At 40.3% G+C, this 23,508-nt stretch overlaps 2 protein-coding genes across 8 annotated transcripts in view; one reads left to right on the top strand and one right to left on the bottom strand.

Annotated features, from left to right (window-relative positions):
- Nucleotides 1-885: 885 nt before the first annotated feature.
- socs1a (suppressor of cytokine signaling 1a) lies at nt 886-3,203 on the top strand. Its single transcript, XM_008415738.3, has 2 exons — nt 886-1,305; nt 2,337-3,203. Exon 2 carries the CDS (start codon nt 2,394-2,396, stop codon nt 3,054-3,056), a length of 663 nt encoding a protein of 220 aa, XP_008413960.1. The 5' UTR covers nt 886-1,305; nt 2,337-2,393; the 3' UTR covers nt 3,057-3,203.
- A 5,036-nt stretch (nt 3,204-8,239) lies between these two features.
- Nucleotides 8,240-23,508, bottom strand: part of clec16a (C-type lectin domain containing 16A) — a 38,983-nt gene continuing 23,714 nt past the window's right edge. For 5 of the 7 annotated variants that reach the window (XM_081609825.1, XM_081609824.1, XM_008415746.3 and 2 more), the window contains 8 exons: nt 21,238-21,288; nt 20,993-21,121; nt 20,635-20,755; nt 15,329-15,480; nt 14,650-14,854; nt 12,871-13,041; nt 11,441-11,578; nt 8,240-10,367 (listed from right to left, as the gene is read on the bottom strand). In XM_081609825.1, the coding sequence (XP_081465951.1) occupies nt 9,817-10,367; nt 11,441-11,578; nt 12,871-13,041; nt 14,650-14,854; nt 15,329-15,480; nt 20,635-20,755; nt 20,993-21,121; nt 21,238-21,288 (1,518 nt within the window). In that variant the 3' untranslated portion in view covers nt 8,240-9,816. The remainder of the gene's footprint in view (nt 10,368-11,440; nt 11,579-12,870; nt 13,042-14,649; nt 14,855-15,328; nt 15,481-20,634; nt 20,756-20,992; nt 21,122-21,237; nt 21,289-23,508) is intronic. The other 2 variants (XM_081609827.1, XM_081609826.1) reach the window with 2 other exon arrangements.

The following is a 23,508-nucleotide window of genomic DNA, read 5'->3' on the forward strand; positions in this document are numbered from 1 at the left end:
TATGACTTAATTTTCATACCCTAAGTCAACTGATTTATCTGTAGTTCTTTTTTTTTTTTTTTTTTTTTTTTTTTAAGTGAGGTTCAAAAGTCATGTTATCCACCAGGAACGCCATCTGATGTAGTGTGCTCTTTCAGCAACACACTGAAAGAGTTTTCCTGCAAATTTACATTATCATAGCGTTCAAATTTTCTCTTTAAAAAGACAAACAAATACATTGAAAGCAGAAATGTTGGCCGACTATGACATTCCTTGAAACAATACCATACTCATAATGGAATTTATACACAAAAAAATAAATGCAAAGATTGTTTTGGAAAAAGCCTGCTCTCAATGGGTGCCTGACCACCAATCCATTGTAATTTGTATGTGTAAGAAAAGCTTGTGTGACTCTGGGGGGGAGAGGGGGGGATCAAAGCTGGCTTCAGTCATGGGGCTCGCTTCTTCCTAAATTCAGCCCTGTACTTAACAAATCAATTTTCTTACACATCGTTTGCAATATTGCAATTTTAAAAAAAAATTATTAAAACACACGCACACGCACGCACACACACACACACACACGCACACACACAATGCATCACTGTGAATATGAAGAGTCTTTTATAGCATTTTTTTTCTTCTTTTTAATAAATCTCAAATTAACTTTTGCACCTTCAATGACCGGGCTGTCATAATGTTATGCATGATTTAAAAAATAAAATAAAATAAAAATTACATATAAATGTGGAAATAAACGCATCCGTGTTATTTCGGATGCCTGCACAATAATAATAACACCAACAGCACATTTGAGGCTCCGGCGCCCAAACAGCAAAAGTTAGGAGTATTTAGAAAATGCTCCAATTACTCTAATCTGCCACCTGTGTTTCTGTAAACGTCCCACTGTCATGTGGCTTTGCGGTTCAGAATGAGATTCTCCAAACAGGAGCGAGTTCAAAAGAATTGAAAGAGACTCTGGGGATACGAGCCGCAGCGCAGAGTTTCGCTTTCGTTTCTGAGAAATGGCAGAGCTGCCGCTAAAGGCGACGTGGGAGGAGCTTCGACTGGCGTAATAAAAACCCAACTATTTACCAGCATTCACGCGCACATACAGGCAGTCAGACGAGCTGACGGCTGGGAGTCACAGCTAAAGAGGAGGACAGAAAGACGCCGAGTCTGAGTCAGAAAGTGTCCCATGCAACAAGCCACTGTCCCCGTCAGGACCCTGCAGGATTATCTCCTTGTTTAACCACCGGCGCATTTGCTCTATGGGATTACTGACTGACGGACCCATAACACGCAGCTGCTGTTAAAAACAAAACGGTGAGACTTTTTTTTTTTTTTTAATGAGTATTTATTTATTTTTAAATGAGGGATTTAGGATGGACCGTTTCTTTAAAAACGACGATGATCTGGATTAAAAAAAAAAGGCCGTTTTTAGGGATTTTTCTGCAGTTTCTGCGCAGGCCTGTATCCTGTCTGCATTCTCATTGTAAATGGACACAAAGAACTGATTCGGATATGGAGTATCCAGAGGTTGAGTGACACCTTAAACAGTTTCAGGTCCCTGAAGTCTGAACGACCCACATCCCAAAAGCATTAGCAACGAATGCCACACCTCCTCTGGTTAATCATTGAATTTTCCTGGAATTTTTTTGTACCACTTTCCTTTAACATGGAACATGAAATTCAGAGAGGGACAGATGAATGAATCACAAGCAACACGGGATGTGGACAAGCCTAGAGAATTATTGTCTCATCTCAACCAGCAGATCCTGACTGAACCCTGTCCTATTCCCCTCGGGGTCATTACTCCCAATGTCATGCTGTTTTTTTTTTTTTTGTTTTTTTTTAAATCCTCAAACAACAACAAAAACATCGACAAAAGATTTTAACATTTAATCCATAGATGAGGTCAGATGTGTGTGTGTGGATAGAGATGGGATACAGTAAATTGGATGTGGGTTTACCAGCCAAACTGCAAATTCCAGTCATATGAAGAACAGCAGAACAGCACCGCTCTGTGGAAAGATTACATGACTATAATGCACACACAGCCTTTTGATGTGTTTGGACAGTGATTTCCAGAATTGGAAATGCCAATCATCAAGACTGAGGTTTTGGGATCCTCTTTAGAAATGAAACCAAATGCAGGAATAATCATGCAGATGCATTTTTATGCTATAAAATTTTGCTATGTCCAAATAAAAAACTTGGAAGCTAAAAGTTTTGGGGACTACTATGCAAGGCCTAATGTGGTTTTAGCCTTTGGGTTTGAGATGTTATTTGAGGCTTTTGGATGTTTCTGGAAGTGCTGAATGACTAACGTACGTCTTCTTTCTTGTTTCCTTCAGGATGTCAGTGTGGTGGTTAGAGATGGGAGAGGTTTCAGGGCCTCTCTCCACTGTAGGATGGTAGCCGACAGCACAGTGGAAGGCCATGAGCGGACTGCCTTACCGAGCGCTTCACCAGCACCATCATCATCATCATCATCATCATCATCAGCAGCAGCAGCAACCCCGACGCAATCGGAGCAGCTCCAGCGTCAGGCCGGTCCAAATCCGAGCCTGAAGTCCGCGTCCGCCCGCTCTGTGTACCTAACTCACTTCCCGACGTTCACCTCCAAGGAGGACTGCAACATCATCACTGACACAGCCGCCAAGCTCGAGCGCAGCGGCTTCTACTGGGGCCCGCTGGGAGTGGAGGAGGCCCACCGCATGCTCCGCAACGCCCCGCTGGGCAGCTACCTTATCCGCGACAGCCGGCAGAAGGACGTCTTCTTCACCCTGTCCTATCACGACAAGAAAGGACCCGTCAGCGTGCGCATCGACTACAAGCAGCAGAAGTTCTCTCTGGCCGGCAACCAACGCTCCTTCCCGACGCTCTTTGCACTCTTGGAGTATTACATGAACACACCCAAGAGGAGCCTAAAGGTCCCGTACAGGAAATGGGAGCCCACGCTGCAGGAGCTGTGCAGGAGACAAATCGTAGCGTTGTGCGGAGGAAAGATCCCGGAGCTGCCGGTCACACATGTGGTCCAAGATTTCCTGTTGGACTTCCCTTACAAACTGTAAACAGTCTGCCATTTAACTTCTTGGCTGTATTGTTCACAATTGCAAGGTGGCAGCTTTTACCAAGTAACGGTACCGCAATCGGGCTCACGAAGCCTTTGCGTCACAGATCCAGGGGAGAGACGATATGGTTACAAATGACATCGGCAAACTCTTTTTGGACGAAGAACTGTGAAATGCTCATAAAGAACCACAACAGCCAAAGGCGAGCACAGGGAGCCTGCGGTTGGACATTAATCTTTCACGACATTTCAGCATCTACCTCTAGAGACTCGACACCGAGTGGCACATGGACGGAGCATCCTTTGGTGACGAGGAAGTATAGGAAGTTGAAAAGTGCTGCATTAAAAGAAAACAACACGCGCCTAGGAGCTTCCACCGAGATGAAAGTACCGGTGAGGATAACTCAAAGAGCTCACAAGTGTTGCCGGAGGACTTTAAGGGAATGGACTTGGAAATATTTAGAGTCACAGTGGAGGGTGCGGTTGAAGCGTCACACGCAGATTTGTAGCAGATTTAAATACTCTAATATCAAAAAAGTTTACATCGCCCTCGACTGTTTTGTCAGCGGCGAAGGCTTGAACACCACTCAGTGTCTTGGTAAAAATCTGACATGAATGAAATCCTGTCAGTCAGAGCTGGAGACATGATGAATCTTTGTACTGTACAAAGGGGCCTGTCACCTCTTATTTACATGCCTCTACCAAGCCGATTTTTTTTTATTCAGCTTGTTTTATAGAATCTATTTAGTATTTTCTATACTTGTGCACTGTTTTCTAAGATGTTTGAAATAAACTATATTTAAGTGAACCTCTGTTGCTTTTCCTTCCTCTTTCGACGGGTTTCTGCTGATTTTTCGCATTGTAATGGAAGTTTTTGTCAGGCGGGTCAGGTGGGAAGGTGGGAAGTGACGGATCACAGGACAGACAGAAAGTGTGGAAGGTAGTGTACAGTATTGCCACCGCACTGACTCATCTCTGTAGGGCAAAGTGACAGGTGGGTGGGGTTACTTGGTAGTAAATGGAGTGTTACACGTACATAAACACACTTACCAGAACCAGGGGACGAGATGACACATATCGACGTCTGTGATAGTAAATCTATAAATGTGTGCGGACAGATTAACATTTCTTCAAGAGGAAGTGGGATATTTTTGAGGCTTATTGGTTAGACTGACATGCAGATCGAGATCACTTTTAGAGGCAGAATTCAAGTTTTACATTAGAATTTTAAATAACAATAATAAACCCAGAGTGTGGATTATAAAGTCATAAAGTAAAAAACAAAGTGAAACGATTTTGTACAGACAGACTAGTGTAAACATGTGAGGTGTCACATTTAAAAGATGACTTGGGTTTTATTAAACCGTCTGGAATGACGGATGTGTCCGTTCAAAGAACGTATGAATACGTTTGAGCTGTGGGATTACGCAACGCTTTCGCTTTGCCTATAGGATTAAAACGGAGTCCGGCTTCAGCCTCGACTCAACGGTGTTTCATTCAAAAATAAAATGTTGCTCAGTGGGTGCGACTGGTTACCCTTTAAGGTTTGAAGATTTACCAGAAGCTTTACTCACTCTTACTCAGCGTCACTGTGTTCATGAGCTCAAACCGAAAGCTTCCTGTAGACTTTCAGGAAGCTTGCTCCTTGTTTGAACAGAAGAGGTGCAACAGCCATTGTTTAACCTCGTCAGTTCTATGATGAATGGAGTCAAAAGTTTTCTTTTCTGCGTAATCGTCCGGTAAGCTTCAAACTCACGCCGATGAACAAAACAACAAAAAAAAGACCAATACCAACACTATTGGACGTGAGGCTCACTCTTCCTTGGTCATTTGGTGATGCATTTCACTAGAGTCCAGTTTTTTTTTTAGAAGTTTCTGGTTGCCAACACACTTTTTTTTTTTTTTTCCCCCAGTATGTTATGTCCAATTATCAAGACTAAAACGCTTCTGCTAATACCCGAATAGACTAGATTTCAACTTATTCAGATTGCCAACATGCAGTAGTACCATGTATGAACGTCTGCTGACTTCTTACCGTCAGTTCGTTTGTTATCAGCAGCAGAGGATTAAGTGGCAGAACAGCTGCTGTGGACAGCAGAATGTTATTTAAACCTTGTCCTTTCGTTCTTCGTTCTAAAGAGAAGTTTCCGTTCTCAAGGCCGTTTTTTAGATGACATTTGGGCATCGAAACCAAGGTTCACGACTGCATTTTTGATTTGGAGACTGTTGTTCCCAACAGGAATCATGACCTCGTCTAATGTGTTAATACGTAACTGTCAATAAGTAGTTATACCCAGATTGAGAACAGATGCAAATTTTAAATAATAAAAATAAAACCTTTCTAGAGAATTTAAGCAGAATGTTGACAGCAGCAGAAGTTTCATGTAATGTCACTTCCAACACCTGGTAAAGTACCAGGCACACTAGTAAGAGATGACATCACCTCATACGCTTGACAATTTCACTTTTGGCATTCAGAGTTTGAAAGGAAATGCATTTGTCTTTAGAGGTTAGTGTTTTTGTGTGTGATTTAAAGGTAAATACAGAAGATGGGGGGAAACCCCCCCCCCTGTAGTTGACAGCAGGCGTGTCTTGTCTCCATTAGACAGTATTGGAAAGGTCAAAGCGCCCTTTCGTTATTGATTTGGTCAAAGTCACACAGACGCTGGGGGTTCGTAAGATTAGACCTCAAATATTAAGTTTTTTCCACACCCATGACATTTGCGAGAGTATATGCGTCACACATTTGGTGAAGCAAGCTTCAAATTTCTAATCTTTAAGAGTTGACCTTGCCTAGCTGTCAGACTGTCAGTCATACCAAACCGGGCCTCCAACGCTGAAACCAAATCTAAACCAACAGGCCTCGTTACCTTCTGGGGATTTTTACAAACACTTTGGTTCTAGACTAATGTAGCCAAACACACTCAGGTGAGTCATACCGAATATAATAGTCTGTTTCTTTCAAGTAAAACCAGACTAGTGAGAGGATATAATCTGCTCCGATTAGGGAAGACAACACGGCACACAAGTGAGCAGTTAATGTTGCATCCAAAATTTAATCCCTGTCAATTCTCTCCCGTTTCCTTCTAATTGAAATATCCCAGTAAAAAAAAAAAAAAAAAAGATAAAGGTGCGAGTTCGTGTTGCCGGTCTGGTGACGACTGAATTATGCCTTTCGGTTTAACTCAGCTCTTCTTTTTTCAGGACATTCCAGACTATTTTGAGAAGTGAAAGTCGAAGTGAGGTGTTCTACGACTCGGTATTTATCAGCTGATTTCTAAGGAATTATATTTTCTGTTCCGTAACTCGCAGCAGCCATTAAAAAATAAAAATAAAAAAACCCTAAAAAATGAAATTGGTCTCTTAAAAACATGAAGAGAAAGCAGGCATTGTGAGGAGGAACAGCGAGACGTACTTTGACATTAAAAACGGGTGAGATGAGTCGAGTTTGGATTCCTGACAACCTTACGACATTTTGAGAGGTCTTAAAGTTATAAAGTTAAACTGAACTTCTTGACTTGTTCTTTTAGTGGTTATTCATTAGTCGCTGTTCAGAGCAGAGGTCGTCAGCCCTGGCTCTAAGAGGCAACCGTCTTCCTTGTATTGAGAAACGTTTTAGAAATTCCCAGAAGACTCCTTAGTCACGATCTTCCCACATCTCCCTCACTTCCTTTTAGTGCAGTCTCCTAAAATTCAGTGTGATTACAGAATGAAAGGAAACGGTGATTCTGACTGAGACTTTAAAAAATTCGGGGCAAGTTTGACACTCAAAAATTGCTCAGCTCTTGTTAAAACAGTATATATTAAACTGCACTCTTATTTAGACCAAGAAATTCTAGTGACTCGCTCCGTTTGATTCCCAACATCAATACGTTATGTGGAGGAAAAACAGGTTCCGCTTTCTTAAAAAGCTAACATGGCTACAAATAGCAAAAAGGTTTTTCCTCTAAGAATTTGTTAAATTTTTACCGCGACAGGACGCGGCAAAGCCAACATACTTTTTATTGGCTCAGTTTGACATTGTGGGAAGTCCACTTGAAAACAATGGTACAGCATGAGCAAAACAATCCTTGACATCAATTAGCTTAGCATAATGACTAACAGAGGGTGGAAACAGGAAGCATGACTGATAATAGAAATTAATGTTTTCAACACTGCAAATTTTATTTATCATGGTTTTATGGTTTAAAGTCTTTAAATTGAGATGCCAGAGTGATGAGAACCTTAGATCTTCTATAGGTTTTTAAATCTGTTAGAAATGTCACTATGGAGTAGCAATGCTGCCCCTCCCTGACCTGTTGCTGCACACTGCTAGCTAGCTGGCTGAAAGGGAAACACTATCCCCATCCCCCCCTATTTAAAAATATTTTCAGTTTACTAAAGTAAAATGTATAAATAAATGCCCATGCTTTGTGCAAAAGCAGCACAGCCTGATGAAGCTTTAGATTTATGCAAACATTACTATTAATTTATTTTACACTGGTTTATGTGCAAAGAGAAGTGCTATATTCTAGAATTTAAATGTTTCATAAACAAGGACGTTTTCACCAAGCATAAAAACCTTGTGAACAAAACAACAAAAAAAAACTTCGGTCAACAGCTCATACCCCCAGTCGCCACATGTGAAGGTAGTGACGTACATGAAGTCTTCAAAAGCACAACAGTGCAGGAGGGAAAAAAAAAAAAAGAAAAGTCAAATCAGTCTGTGATCTCCACAGTTAAGAAAAAAAAACTTCAATTCATGCTGTGACTGTGGTTCAGTGCAGAGAAGACACACACACGGTATCGCTTCAGTACCAGGAACCTGTTCACGTTTACGCACACACAACCAGACTTCCCTGAAGAGAGAGGAACCACGATAAAAACTAACACGTACAGACCACAAGATGACTGAGGGCCCCAACAGCCGCAGAGAAACGGAGGCCACGTCACCATCGCAGCTTCAGGCAGGCAGGTTATCCATCTCACACAGGAAGAAAAATACACGGTCTACATCTAGTTGTAAAAGAGCAGAGAAATGAGGTGGAAGCAGGTGGTAGTTTAAAACACCTACCACAAACAAATCAAGGTTGTACGTTGCGAGATAAAAATGTTAAGTTTTATGAGTTTTTTTTTTTTTTTTTTTTTTACAAACACTGAGGTTTAGACTTGCACAGATCCCGTCTGCAAAGAATCACACGACTGTTGTTAGGTAGAATAATTTATTGCGGTTCTTTATTCCTCTGTTTTAATTCATTAACAATACTTACAAGTTTAAAAGCGCGGAGCATTTACAGAGCGTACAAACATATCGTACACACTCACACACTACAATCAGATAGCAATGGAGGGTCCCAACGGCATGTTGTGGTTGTTTCCATTGGTTTTAGGCACATGATGACATGCTCCTAAAACCCAGCCCCCCCCTTCAACTCCACAAACCGCGCCGCGCCTCTTCAGTGATCACCATCATCATCTTCATTCTGCTGAGCAGGATGAAAAGATTAAGAGACATAAAAAACCATAAAAGACAGTATTGCTCTGAATTTAGTAAAAAAAAAAAGAATAGTAAAGCATTAAGACCTACATTGTGTTCTGATGGCATAGAAAATGAAGAAAAGAAACCATGGGAATCAACAGAACGTAAGAAGGGATTAATTAGAGATTTAAACAACCTAAGTGTGCTTTTGTTGTAAAGAAATGGAAACTGAAGTTGAAAACAAACATGAATCGAGAGAAAAGAGAAACGTTACATTCATCTCTCCTTATGTTGGTTAGTTTTAAGGTTATTGCAGTAGTTCAGGTTCACTCATCTGATTAAAGTAGGAAGTTAAGGAGCAGTTTCAATACAGGGTTAACCAATCACCCAGACGAGACGAGAAAAATCTCGGCTTGACTTTTTCTAATCACACTTAGAAAAAGTCTTAAGGATGTTACAGAGCATTCGTCCGTTTAACCCCAGATATTTAGAGGATAAAAACGTACAATCCTATCTTTTTAATCACAGACTTGGCTTTAATTAAACTTGTATAGTAAATAAATAAATAACAGGATGAACTGAGATGCTGTTTTTATTCAACTACGTACGTCTGGCGAACTCTGTGATTCGCCTCTAAAAATAGACCACTACATATGAATGGAGTGAAAGTTGAACACCATGTTGACATATATTAATTTTAGAACAAGTGGCTGCTCCTGGTCACCTTCCTTCACACTATTTTCCATACAGAAAAGAAAAATCAAGTCTGGTTCAGGGTGGCAGAAACAGCTCTGACATGCTGCTGTGAAAAGGCAAGAGTGTGTGTGTGTGCGTGCGTGTGTGTACTGTAGTGAACACTGCTGCCCTTTTATGTGAACTGAAATGTGTCAGAAAAAGAGGGAAACCTGCTCTGATTATCAGCATGTGGTGTATGAACGATGAACAATCAGAATATATAAAAAAACGTTTGCTGGTTGCGCGTCTCGGCACACGCTTGATAAATCTTGAGCAGACACACTCGAGTGCTCAGAAAACAATGTGCTTGAGTCTTTCTGGGCTTTGACCGGTGTCTGTCTTTGTTCTCAGAGAGGGGGAAAAAAGTGTCTTTCTTCATGTGCAAACAAATTAGGAGGTTCCTCCCGATGCATCCTGGAACTATTTACAATCACACCCAAACATCCCCGTGGACGCTGACATGAAAACACACTGCAGCGAGGACCGGACAGTCCACCCACCATGCTGCGCAGCACTCTCTGTGTGCGTGTGTGTGTGTGTGTGTGTGAACGTAGAAATGTGAGGCTGTTTAATCCAGTTCAGGTGACTCTGCTGCTTCAGCGTGCGTCGTCTCCACAGACTCTGTTGCCGTTGTGCTGTCTCTTTCCACCTCTAGAGATGCATTCTCACCTTGCTGGTCTGCTCCGTCGGGTCCTTCGTCGGTGGGTGTGATCAAGTCAGTTGTTTCAGTAGTTTCATCCTTAATCGTAGCATCAGTCTCCGTCTCGTCCATCAGCGAGCTGTCCTCTTCCTGCAGCTCCTCTTCTCTTTCCCTACAAGCCTCTCTCTCCTCCTCCTCCATTATGGAGGCTTCAGGTCTCTGTAGGGAGTGGGTCACAGCGTACGGATGCAGGTGCGGGGAGTCCGCGGGGGGCAGCAGTGTGAGCGACTCCACGCTCAACGTGTCGGCGTTGCTGTCCGTCAGCAGGGAGATGGTGGGCTGGGAGGCCGGCGTGAGGCTCGGTGCCAGGGCCGGAACCGGGACCAGGTTTGAGGGAGTAGAGGGAGCTTCTCCGCCTCCTCCTTCACCTTCACCGCCTGAAGATGAGGATGGGGTGTGCTCCAAATATGCACAATCATCTAGAGAATGACAAAAGATAAGACAGCCGAACTGAGCCTTTTTTTATTTTTTTCCTCAAGTCTGTCATTAGTGAAGAAACTAGTAATCATCTACAGAAACTGTACAGAGGAAGGATGTTTCTGGTGCAAAATACCACATTTAGTCCCAACACATGAAATATTTCCTTAAATTTAATATGCAACTGTTCTGAGGAAAAATCTAAAACTTAAAACAAAACAACTTCTGGCCTCGGTGTAAGCACCTAATAAAAGTAAACCACCTGATCAGAGACCGATTTAAATCCATCCAGTTTCTAAGAGCACACAGCCTCCATACGCCCAGAGGGAACCAGCAACGGAGGTTTGTGGTGTCGTATCATTACACAGAAAAGTCCTTGTGTGAACCAAGCTCAACATGCAAAGAGACCTGATAAAATACCCATCAGGTGATCCAACAGCCAATAAATAAATGGTGTGAGTCCAGGCCTGATGATAGGGGGACTCGTGACTGGGTGGCGTTAGTAGATGAGACATAGACTTCTGAAAATACTGCCTTAAAGTTTATAGTTGGAGTAATTTAACAGCTTAAAAAATCTCTGTCTTTTTTTTGTCTTCTCAGGTTGTAAATACACTTGTTGTTTGAAAGGCGCACACAGTTGGTTTATCCACATCCTCCCCCTCTACCAGCCTTACTGCTTGTTTGCATTGTAAACCAATCAGCTCATGGAGTAGAAAAAGCAGCACTAGGTGTGTATGTGTGTACATTCTCACATACACCGCATACAGGCATATATATGACACGGGAACAGAAATGTTTTCACAATGTCACACCACCAAGAACTGTTGTGGTTTTGGTGGGTTGCACAGTCACCATAGAAACACCAGAGACATGACATGAGTACGCAATGTATAGATGACGCGTAGTGAAGTAGAAATACTCTTTCCAAGTGAGTCGCTTCAATTATATCTGCACAATGTCGACTGTAAAATTTGTTCTCCTAAAATTGAGTCACTTTATACATCCAATCTGTGCATCTCACAGCTTGTCTGCATGTTTACGAAATGAGAGATCCGGTTGTGTGTGTGTGTGTTACCTGACGGGCTCTGAACAGATGTAGTGCTTGCGGTAACAGAGTCGCATCTCCCTGTGCTTCCACTCCCACTGGAGGGAGGTGATGGGGAGGAGAGTGGTGAGGGACTGTGCTGGGGCACACAGTGGGCCACTGCAAAACCTGCAGTGGGCGCGACACACAGACATGTATACATTGCGCGTGTTACCACTTGCTCAGACTTGCGAAGCCTTTCAAGGGTGCCTATATTCTCATTTTTACAACTTTTTCCTTTACGTTCAGACTTGTAGCACATAACAGTTCTATTATTACACACAAAATCCTCAAGAGACAATAGTAGCATTACCAAAACCTCCAGATCCAACTTGAGGAGGAGGAAGTCAGGAGTAGTGTCTGATACTAGAAGAGATCTAACAAACCAGCAACACACTGAGATATTTCAAAGTGCACTGTGGTGAGCCGAGAGCTGCATTAAGAATAAAACCTTGTGAAGGAATAAAAAAACCTAAAATTTGAAATACATTTCGGAAGTATTCAGATTATTATTTGTGTTCCAAATCTGACCAGCCTCTGAACCTCTAAGCCACCCCGTCACTAGACAGGGTGACAAATCACTACATGTGTCACTAGACGTTTGAGTCGTCACTATGATTAAAAAGGTATCATTTAAAATTCAATTAATTTACTCACTTTTCTTACACAATTGGTGAGTTTTTTTCTTTTCTCACAAGGGTGTAATCCAGTCTGTCTAAAATTAGCTCTTACAGCATGTTGGTCCAAAGAACTCACTTCAGCCTAACATGTCATACATGTGGGTGGAAGGGAAGTTAAAATACCGGGGCAGCATCTGCAGTAAAATATTTGTTCCTTCATTAAGCTCAGACACAAAGAAAAAAAATACTGTTGAAGTTAAATTTCCTGTGAAAAAAAACATCATCTAACTTTAAAGACACATTAATTCATCTGACTTATTTACAGCATTAAAGAGCTGCACAATATAATATCACCACAATATCGGTGTGTGCAATCATCATCACTCGTTTTTCAGATTTTTGTTTGCATAAAACTTAAAAGAAAACAAAAGCAATCTTGCTTCATTTCTTTTCCACTTCAGCTATGTCGTACTTTGTGCTTCATCTCAGGCTGAAGTTTGTGGTTGTAACGTGATAAAATGTGCAAAAGTTCAAGGGGGTTTGAATACTATTTACACTGTACTGCATCAAATGAAGCCCAGAACTGGGGACTTTCCAGCTCTAATTTGCAGAGCAGTGATTCTGCATAAAACCTCTAATTCATGCCTGCAGGGTGGAACATTATCACTCTACTTTGATGCTGCAGATCAAATCACAAACTGATTTCCACTTATTTGGAGTTCAGAGCAAGTCAGAATTAAACATTTTAAAAACAATCCTCCTCATTCTCAGCACTCTATGACGGAAGCGTCTGTGGGTCACCTGGTACTTTGTCGACGGAAGCAAATACTGATCTGTTTGCAGTGGGATCGTTGGGCGCTCGTCTGGACTGCTCATAGAATCGGAACGGCAGGCCGCTGGGAGAGGCGCCGGCGGTCTGACTGAAACCCAACACCTCCGTAGCGCTGGGCTGCACCGGCAGGTCCAACAGAGCTGAACGCACGGGGAGAGGAATAAAGACAGAACAGTGTAAACATGTGGGACTGCGGCACGGCAAAGGAGCTAATTCCCTAGGTCGGAAAAAGGATGCGTTTGTATTTTTCACTGGACTGCAAAGAAATGCACAGCTGTTTCTATGCGAATATGCTGGAAAAACAAAATCCAAAACTGTTGCTTCAAGATGTGGTTGTTCTTGTAGGCATCACATCCTCCTCAATTTGCTGAGCTAAGCTAGATCTTCTATTTGTTTTGTTGGGTTTGAGTGGATTTCTGAAGAATTTGACCGTAGTAAGGGGAAGTAGAAATCAGTTCTGGGTAAAGTGATTTGTGTTTACAGTACAAATAGATTCCTTATGATATTAACAGACAGGGACACTGGAGCCAATCAAAGCAAATCATGACAGAGAGGAGAAAATAACACTCTAAAGTGCAATATGTGAACTACAGAGATTAAAAATACACTGCTCAAAAAAATAAAGGGAACACTTTAACATTTAAGTGAACACTGAAGTGTTCCCTTTATTTTTTGAGCAGTATATATATTTTTAGTTGCTTTAAAAAAAGAGCAAAACTTTGCTTTTATCATGTTTGATAATCATCATGGATGTTAGAAGTCCAGAAAAAACTTTTATAGTTCAACAGAAAGCTGTTTTATATTAAATGAATTTAATGAGAACCTAATGATGAACTTTTTACACTATTTGAAACTATATTAGCAGATAAATACAGCCTGTTTCGAATATATGACCATCTTTCATCCTTCTGTTGTGGATATTTAAAAGTTTGAGGTTCTTTTATTTAATGTACTTCCTTATGCTCTCCTTTTATTTGGTTTATCATTAGTAAAAGCATCCAAAACAACAAAAAGAGACACAAACAGCAAAATAGTCTAATCATTATACATTGAGTACATTTTAATATAGTACAGCTTCATTATGTAGCATTTGGATTTTCTTGTTCCAAATGCTACATTTGGAACAATGTAGCATTTAATATTTCACCTTAAAGTTGAGTTTAAGGTGAAATATTTATACGTAAATATGTACCAACTATTTTCATAAGAACAGGCTTGACAAGAGGATTTTAGAGAATTGGTTTGATTATTACCAGGTCATAAACAACCAATCACAGTCGGAAATCGGTTGCTGTCAATCATCCTTGTGTACAAATGTATATATAATGGCAGAGAGACTGTCGACTTCTTCCATTTCACACATCTGCCCCATGTAATAAGACTATTAATAATATAGTTGTTTATTTTGACTTAACATAATCTGTCCATTGTTTTTTTTTTTGTGTAAACCAAGGCATGTTATCGTTACTGCACTTCGGTTTTGTTGTTAAAATCTGGGTTTTGCTTCAATATCTTCTTCCCTCATCATGCTCCCTTTTACAAAGTGCACCAGTCCCTTCTGCAGCAAAACACCTGTACAACCTGATGCCGCCGCCCCCAACCTGTTTGCGATTTGGATGGTGTTCTCTGGCTTTTTATGCTGCTCCAGGATTCCTGGCTACTTGTTCTGTGAGAGGCCTTTCAGCCCATGTTGTTTCACTGTGGATAATGACTCTCTCCTGAGCTTCATATCTGGTTTCGTTCCTCACCTGCGATCCTTTGCATCTTCATGCGTCGAGCCTGAATGCGACCCTTGGCAAGCCTCTGTTTGGCGATGATGCAGCGGATGTGATCGGCGAAGATGAAGTTGGCCTGCAGGATCGGCAGGGGCTTGGCGTGGGGGTTGGAGCTCGGTTTATGAATGACAATATTCAGAGCTCGGCTGTCGTCCTCAACGCCAGACACCTGCATGTCCTTTAAAAAGGAGGAGGAAGATACAGTGAAGAATGTTCAATTTCAAACTGCAAAAAGGGTAATTTTAAGAACTTTTATAGATCCAAGAACCCCCCCCCCCTGTTTTTTGTTCGACTTCGGCGTGACGTCTGAGTTGACAGATATTTGCAAATGTTAAGCTTCAAAAATCAGGTTTTCTCCTTTTTTCTGAAGAAAAGTAAAATCCTAAAGGCTAGTTTTAGTCTTCAATAAGAATAGATGTGTAATAAACTCTATTCTTAATCCACCAACACCAAAAAGCAAGCCTCATTATTCAAATTAGTTTACTCATTTGTGGGGTGAAATGATAAATGACTCATATTTATGGGGTTGTCCACGATTGTAATTTCCTACAAATTAGGATAAATTAAAAATATGTAATGAACTTCAAAGACTTTTGTATACAGATGGAAAAAAAAGAAAAGTAAAGTAAAACAACAACTACTTTTCTCTTACCTGCAAAAGGCCGGCAAACTTGACTACTCCCCAACCGAGACGTTTGGTTTCTGGTTCAACTAGACTCATCTGGTACACATCTACAGCGAGGAACCTCTGAGCTTGGCTGCCATCTTTGCTAACCACCATACATGCTATCAAGTCACTGTTATCTGAAACAGACAGCAACATACAGTCAAATGGATAGTTAAAACCACCTGTTAAATGATTGAAAGATAAAGATAACCAACATTGTTTTTCTTGTTGCCATTTTTTCTGTTTTGAAGTTTTATTTAGAATTAATTAATTTATAATGTGTTCTCAACACTGTGGTGTTGTGTTCAGAGTAGAAAAGGCTAATCTGGGATGTCACAAATTAGCCACTGGGTAGAAGTTCAGTATACGACACATCTGTGACATAGGAATTTAACTTGTTCTAGAGATCTGATCACATTTTTACAGGCAAAACTTTAAGATTACAATAAAAATATTAGAAAAACTTGTGGGGGGAGCAAAGGGGTTCTATGCCTTTGCATTAAAAAAACCCCCAAAACATTTGAAAAGGGCTCAGGAAAATATAAACTAAGGGACAATAAACCCTCAATCTTGACAAAGCCTGCATCTGTTTAATTCTTCAACTGGAACACAATCCTGTTCTTTGGAACAACTTTGGGCAAAATAACGAGGGCTAATGGAGTAAAATATATGTATTTTTTTGTATTGTGACTTCATGATGCTGTGCTAATTTGCGTACGCAAACCCCAGACAGAAGCATAGTGGGCCAGTGCAGCCAGACGGCTCGATGCACTTAAAAGGACAGAGAAGATGCTTTCCTCCCACATGCTGAGGAGCAACAAGAACTGATAAGCCCACATATGAGCATTATTTACTGCAGTGCACCACAAAACCAGCAAAGTGAAGCTGCAAATGACCTGATCCGATACCACTGGTTTTGGTTGACATATCGCCCACTCTCAACTTTCTCCAAACGTAAACTTGCTAAACCGGCTATTGTACAACTCCATGATTAAATTCTTCCTTCCTTCTCATCTTGCTCTTTTTTGATCCTCCACCAAACGTATTCAATTGTTTTACCGTACAAAAAGTTGTTGGAGATCAGATTTTATCTCGCCAGTGTACAAACAGAGGAAGCGAGACAAACTTTTATTACTGTTTTAGTGTTTCCACTTAGACCGGTGGGGTATGGAGCACAGACATGCATGAGCTTGTAAAACGTGTGGTGTGATTAAAGATCAAAGGGGATTGCCAGGAACTGAATGCCACCTAGTGAAGCAGAAACCAGTGAAAAGTACCTTCACCAGTAGAGGTAGTCCTTGGTTTCCAATGGTAACAAGAGTATACTAATATTTAAATGGTCAAAAGAAATTAGGGGAAGTTCAATAGATTCAGTCCCCTGACAAAATGGGGGGAAAAAAAACACCCGAGAGTCTTATTTTAGCGTTGACAGAAAGTGGTTGGCTTGCCCCGACTACAATCTAGAGCCATCTTTTTAGGCTAATTGATAGTATCTTTGTTTCCATGAGACTTGTTACTGCCACAAAAAGTTGGCAAGAAAGCAACCTCATGACCAACTCGGCTACAATAAAGTAAAACATTCAATTTCATGCATTGATAGATGATGATTTGACATCTTCACTCTCCAAGAAGGAGGAACTGGTTTAGAAATATACAAAATCTTTTTCTGAGAAATAAAAGGTCGACATGACATCAGACGCTTTTACAACAGAAGTTCACACAAGCATAGTATCTGTACAGCTCATCCTTTCTTGAGCAATGAAAGCAACTCATCACAAAGTCGTAATGTGCTCACAACTTTGTTGTGAATACATTACGACAACTTTGTTGCTAATCACAACAGAGTTGTGGTTTACCCCTATTAAGTAAGGGTGAGCCATGTTCAATAAATACTTGGCACGGAAAATAAGGGAACTTGTTACAACAACAAAGTGAACCGATAATGCTTTATGACACTAATTGTTAGAAAATCTTCACTACCAAAGAGAGTGGAGTGGTGCAGCCTCATCATTGGAGGCACTTTAGACGCACTGAAAACAGATTCTTCAACTAGTGGAGATTTCACACCTCAACTTTTAGGACTAAATTCACTTCTCACCCGCCACAGAGCGAGGTTCATCACACTACCTCAGAAACCTGGCAGTGGAGAGGATGGAACGGCCTGGCCGCAGTCGTAACCTCAACTCTACTAAAAACTTGTGGGATCAGCTTGGGTGTGTTAATCATAACAGTGACCAACAAGACTACAGAGTGAGGTATACTGTAGTAAGTGTCTTGCAGGCACATAATGTCATAAGTAACTGCTACTTTATTGTTATACTTGTTGTAAAAAAGCTGTGAATGAATGAAAAATAGTTTAAAGGAAATTTAACTTTGTAATTTGTTGCCTTGAAATTGGCTTCTGCCTCTAACAAACTCCTACTATTTCCAACACTGCCGTCAGGATGTCATCACAACAATACTCCTTCATTATGCTGTTTACAGTCGTTCTTAGAGACTTTAAAATGAAAAGCAGTTTGTATTATAAGCTCAGCAGCTCCAAAGGTGTTTCCTAATTGCTGCTGCTGCTAGTCTGGAGGATTTATGTGGGGAAGCAGCAGGGGACTGCAGCTCCGAGGAGGAGCTTTAGGTAAGTAGGCGGTGCTTTGTGAGAGCAAGCGGTTGGGGAACCCCGAATGGTTGCCATGGGAGATTCAAGGATGTCTCAAACATGCATGAAAAAGAATCAAAGCAACACTCCAGGTATTATTTTGATGAGGGAACAACATCATAAGATAATACAAATCTCAAAAATACCAAATGTACCTCATACCCCCCCTTTAAACGTCGTAAGTGATTCTTTATAGAAGGGTTACAGTCTTCAAACTTTATATTAATCTGAAATAAATAATCTCCACTTATCTTTTAAGCAGATTGTTCATGTTTGAGAGAGTTACAATAAAGTTGTCTGAGCTAATTTTGAACCTTTTGAAATTTGGTAATATCCAAAACGAAACAGCACCTTTCATCTCCAAAACTCCCCAAACTTGTCGAGACAAAGAAATGCTCCATGATTCAAATGTTATTAGAAGAGGAGGTGGAATGTAGGTGGTAGCAACCTAATGGTCAGAAAAACATTTGTGGGCGGGAGATTGAAGAGGTTACTCTTCCCACTCGCCAGGAAAAAACCCTCCCCCTCCGCCTGCAATTACTAAGAATGTGTTCTTAGATAATCACCTAGCTTACAAATACAGTCAAACAAGGAAAGCATTTTTTTTTTTTTTTTAAATCAACTGTTTGCAACTCAGGGAGTCATTATTACTACACGTTTGGTTGAAGATCATCTTTTCAGTGACATCAATTCCAGGAAGTCAAACCACATGACACCTCACAGGTTTGTCAAAACCCAGATCTGCCACAGCCTCTTTCGACTGGCATTTGGAAAAATCAGAACACAAGAGTTTCAGCCACTGAGTTAGAGATGAAAGTAAAACAGAAGTGAGATATTTGGTCTACGTTTATCTCTGTCAAAAGTCTTTCTTTTTATCTTATTTCCCTTTCCAGAAAGGAAATAAGGAAAGTCCTAAGACGGTATCTTTTAATCATGTCCAGTCATAGAAATGTAAAACCAAAAGTTAGTCTAACTGCCAACGGACAAAGATAAAGCAGATGGTGGCGACAGACAACGCTCTGCTGTGTCACTGGTTTGCTACAACTATCAGACAACAGGTTGACACCACGATCTGCAACCAGACATGTTTTTCTAGTTGACTCACCACAGATAACATAACATTTAAAGGCCACCGCTACCTACATACGACACAGATTGCACAGTCACCAATACCAAAGAAAACCCATGAGATCTACAAAAGCCACGCATCTTCAAAACGGATCCTCAAAGCAGAAATCTGTATGCTCGTTATAATTTTCATCAAATCTATGGACATGTGCAAGTAGATATAAGTCAAAGGGACGGAACAATCCTAATGTTGTTGAAAACTCTTGCAAAGCAACACCTGGTAAGAGCATCCACAGGAAACAAAGCTATCAACGTTTAACCATTTTAAAAACAGTGTTCAATATATATATATATATATCAAAGAGAAGGCAGAACTGCAAAGCCAGTCATTCTTAGGTAGAAGGTACTAATAAAAAAGGCAGGCAAGAGGGCCATGGCAGCTATAGAAGAGCTGCAAAGTGTCGACATAAAAGGTTGAATACAAATGTACAGCAATGTGTTTTGATGTTTTGGAAACAACAGGAAAAGTTCATTTTCAACTTCAAAATGTTTTACTTTGTGTTGGTCCGTTTAATGAAATCCTTCCACCCCCAAAAACATAAAATAAAGTTTGTTTAAACATAAAAACCACGGAAATGTCAAGGTGATATAAATACTTTTGGCATTACGGTCAGATTGAGACTCTGAGCTTAAGAAACTGATGACGGAGGTAACTTCTCCTTCACAGTATGCAGCAGCGTCCTCAGAGCAGTCATTTTAACACATCAATAAAAACATAAAAAGAAGATGTAAGTTTAGCATCGTCTTTGCAAATGTCCATAATGGTTTTGCTTTATTACACTGATAAACCTGAGGAATTGTTACTTTAACTTTAATAACATAACATATATAAAGGAAGAGAAATCTAAATAGCTAATGTGTGTTTTTATAAGCCATAAAATTAGGTTAGAACATCAAAATGAAGCTAAAGATGAGCTTCGACCCTGAAAATTGTTTCTCTAGTAAATGATCACTAGAAAACCACCAGCTTTGCAGTAAAGACAGATATAATTTTTTTTATAATCTAAGGTTATCGTTCAATTATGTTCAACATTAACAAAACAAAAAAATGCAAATGCCAAAATGTAAGAATGTTATATAAGTTTGTGAACCAACAGAGTACCAGGACTGGTTCACATTACTGTGCACCTGTATAGCTAACCACGAGTTTCCAAAACACACCTGTGAACGGTGAAAGAAAACTGCTCAGGTTATCAGTGTGTGGGAAGCTGCAGTGCTGAGGGTGTGTGTGTGCTCAGCTCTGCATCACTGTGGTTGTTAAACTTTGCACGCTGCATCCGTAAACTCTGCGCTCTGTTTTAGAATGGCCGCTTTTCCTTAGCAGAGAAAATCAGCGAGAGGTTTGTCAGATCGGAGCGTTTTAACTGTGGAGTGCAGGAAACGCTAAAAAAGTCCAATCTTGACAGGAAAACCAATTTATTTTTGCTAGAGTGACTCTGAGGTCAGATTTCACTTACTTTCAACTTATTAATGACATAATTCCTAAAGCTAAGCCTGAGTGTGAGACTCTTACTGAGGTCTAAGACATCATCTGTCTTGATTAGGTCTTCGGGTCTGGTCAAAGGGAGCTGAGTTTCTGGTTCTCCCTGAAGCTGAAGTGACAATGACCGCAACATGAAGAACACTCGAATAGCCTGAAAGAGAAACAAAGAGGGGCCAGACAAAACCTAAGATGAATGTATTGAAGGAGCAATCGCAGCCGGTGTTTGAAAAACAAAATTTCAGAACGCGAAAGGACGTTAACACACTGACATTATAAACAGACTGAAAACAAGAAGCTTTTTATGAGAAAAATCTAAGATTTGCTTTCCCGGGAATGTAACAATCAGTGCCCTGAGCTCCTGTATGCGGACACATCTGTGTTGACGAACCTTGCGGGTCTTCTCCACGTCTCCACAAGGTAGTCTCTTTACGAAGTCGATACCCGTCAGAGGGGTGCCGGTGGGCGGCAGCAGTATGGAGGCATCCATCATTAGGTACTCCACATTCAGAGGTTTACTCTGCGACAAATACACCACGATGAGGGACAAGAAACATAAACGCCTCCAAACTCAAGTTTAATTTCCATTATGCTTTTTCGAACGCATTATTAGCGGAACTACGAAGGTTAACCTACCGTCATGCTTCTGTATTCATCTTCAAACATGTCCAGAAAGATTTCTTCACCCTGTGACAAAAAACAAACATGGAAGCTGCTTCAGAAACTATGTTAAAACACAAGTCATAAGACATTTATAAATTATATTAAGCCATCAATATGCTAAAATGCTAAGCATGCAGCCATATTTATGTAGCGTCAGATCTTCATCCACTGAAGATAAGTGTTTTTGTACTTATGACTATACATCTTGAACTGACAGCTATACAGTACTTTGTGTTTGAATTACATAATGCGTTTGTCTCGTACATTTTTAAATTAATAATTTGAAAAAATGCCTTTTTAAATAACATTTTATCAAATGTAATGTATAAAAAACACCAATTAGACTATCTAGAGATGAAAGCAAATGTTTATTGATGGTTTCCCATGAAAAATCTGTTTTGAAGGACCTGAAAGAAAACACTGAGACGCCATACTTCTTCCATACGTTGGAATGAGGAATGATCTGCAGTTGTTAAAATGAGATTCTGCCCATAATTGATTTTCACTTTTGTCCTTATTTTTACCACTTGGTCACAAATTGAGATGGAACGAACAACTTCAACACAATTAGCCATTTCCACCTTTTTTATGCAACTCAAAACTTTGGAAGCTGGACTGCACTATGGTTTTGGACAGACAAGAAAACATTTGGCGACATAGAGTTTAACTAACAAACCTGGTCAATTTTCTGTAGCAACAGAAAATTAAATGGAAAATGCATGCAGTCTAAAAGCACATCATGGAAGTAAACACCTCATACAGACCACTTTCTGCTGGTCCTTATCTGCTGTGAAATTAGTCAATAGCACAACAAGGTGAGATTTTTGTATCGTAACGGTAACTACAAGTTCAGACCTAGAGAATGTCAAACCAAAACTAAAAAAAAAAAAAAAGCCTCCTCCTCTAACAGAACATGACGCTAATCTATACGTTTCATCAATTCAATTAACCATGACAGCTTTAAAACAACTTTAAAATAACTCATCTAAACTTGAACATTATTGACAGAAGACAAATTGTTTCAACAAGCACCTCCGGGCAGCCAAGGAACACCAAGTTACTTGTTTATATGTACACTGAGAAGTATTTGTTCATTTAATCACCATGTTACACCAGCAGCGATTTATTCCACCTCCTATTGAGAACCCTGAAAGGATTAAGTAGGTACAGACAATGGACGGATAATGTCAAAGTGTTTTCCAAATTAAATTTACACCTTTCAAATATTACACAGAAACAAGGAAGTACTTCATGCAGATTGTTTTCAACCAATTGCTGAACATTAGACACCTTCATTCCCCTTCTTGAAAGAATAAGGTAAAAACGATAACATTCACAATGTCGATATATTGAAAACTGAACTGAAAACTGAAATATAGAAAAGTGTGAAAGAAAAAAAAACTGATCACATGATCACCAAGAAAAACAGCTTAAAGTTTGTTGAAGAATGATGACATGATGATTAGACTGCATAAATGTGATATGGGTGCATGACACAATGTCCATCTAAGACAAAACAACTGGTAGCCTAGTCTCCAGGTCCAAACTGATATCATACAGTGAAGACTTTTATGGTTATTTACCCAAAAGGAGGGCAGGAGAAAAGTTGTCTAGTTCAGAAGCTCGGATATCAAACAAACCAGAACCCTACTCAGGAATTTAAAAGCATATGGTGGCTATCTAACATCACACATTACATCACTATAATTCTACAAATCCCCACAACAGCATCGAGTTTGGCCCTAAAAAGTCCCTAAACCAAAACTACACATATGGTGGATGAAATGAAAGTTAAGATACAGATAGAATCAGACTGCAGCCATACAGTCCCTCATTCATTTGGTAAAAATACAATGGGAAAATAAGCTGCAGCTAAAACTTCACATAACGAGCATGGTGGGACAGCAATCATTGGTTTAGTGGAATCTGTCGACAAGAATAGATGTAATGACTACCACTACCTAAAAAGATACATCTCAAAAGAAAAAGTAATTTTGTTTCCCCCTAATAAGCTTCATGCTCTCCATCAACAACAACTGCAGCAGCCTCAGGCCTCTAGTTGTTTACAATCTGTAGTAGCTGTAACAACAACTCTCTTTTGTCCTCTTCTCATAAGCTTGGCTTGTTTCCTTCTCGCTCTCTGAATTGGAACATTTTCACAGAACTTGTCACGTTTCTTGCATGAATAATCTTCGTAGGAAAAGTGCTCCATTTATTCTTTCAATGACTTATCAGCTGACACAC

The sequence above is a fragment of the Poecilia reticulata genome, chromosome 8 (assembly GCF_904066995.2).
Source record: "Poecilia reticulata chromosome 8, P_reticulata-male-v2, whole genome shotgun sequence".
Lineage (NCBI taxonomy): Eukaryota > Metazoa > Chordata > Actinopteri > Cyprinodontiformes > Poeciliidae > Poecilia > Poecilia reticulata.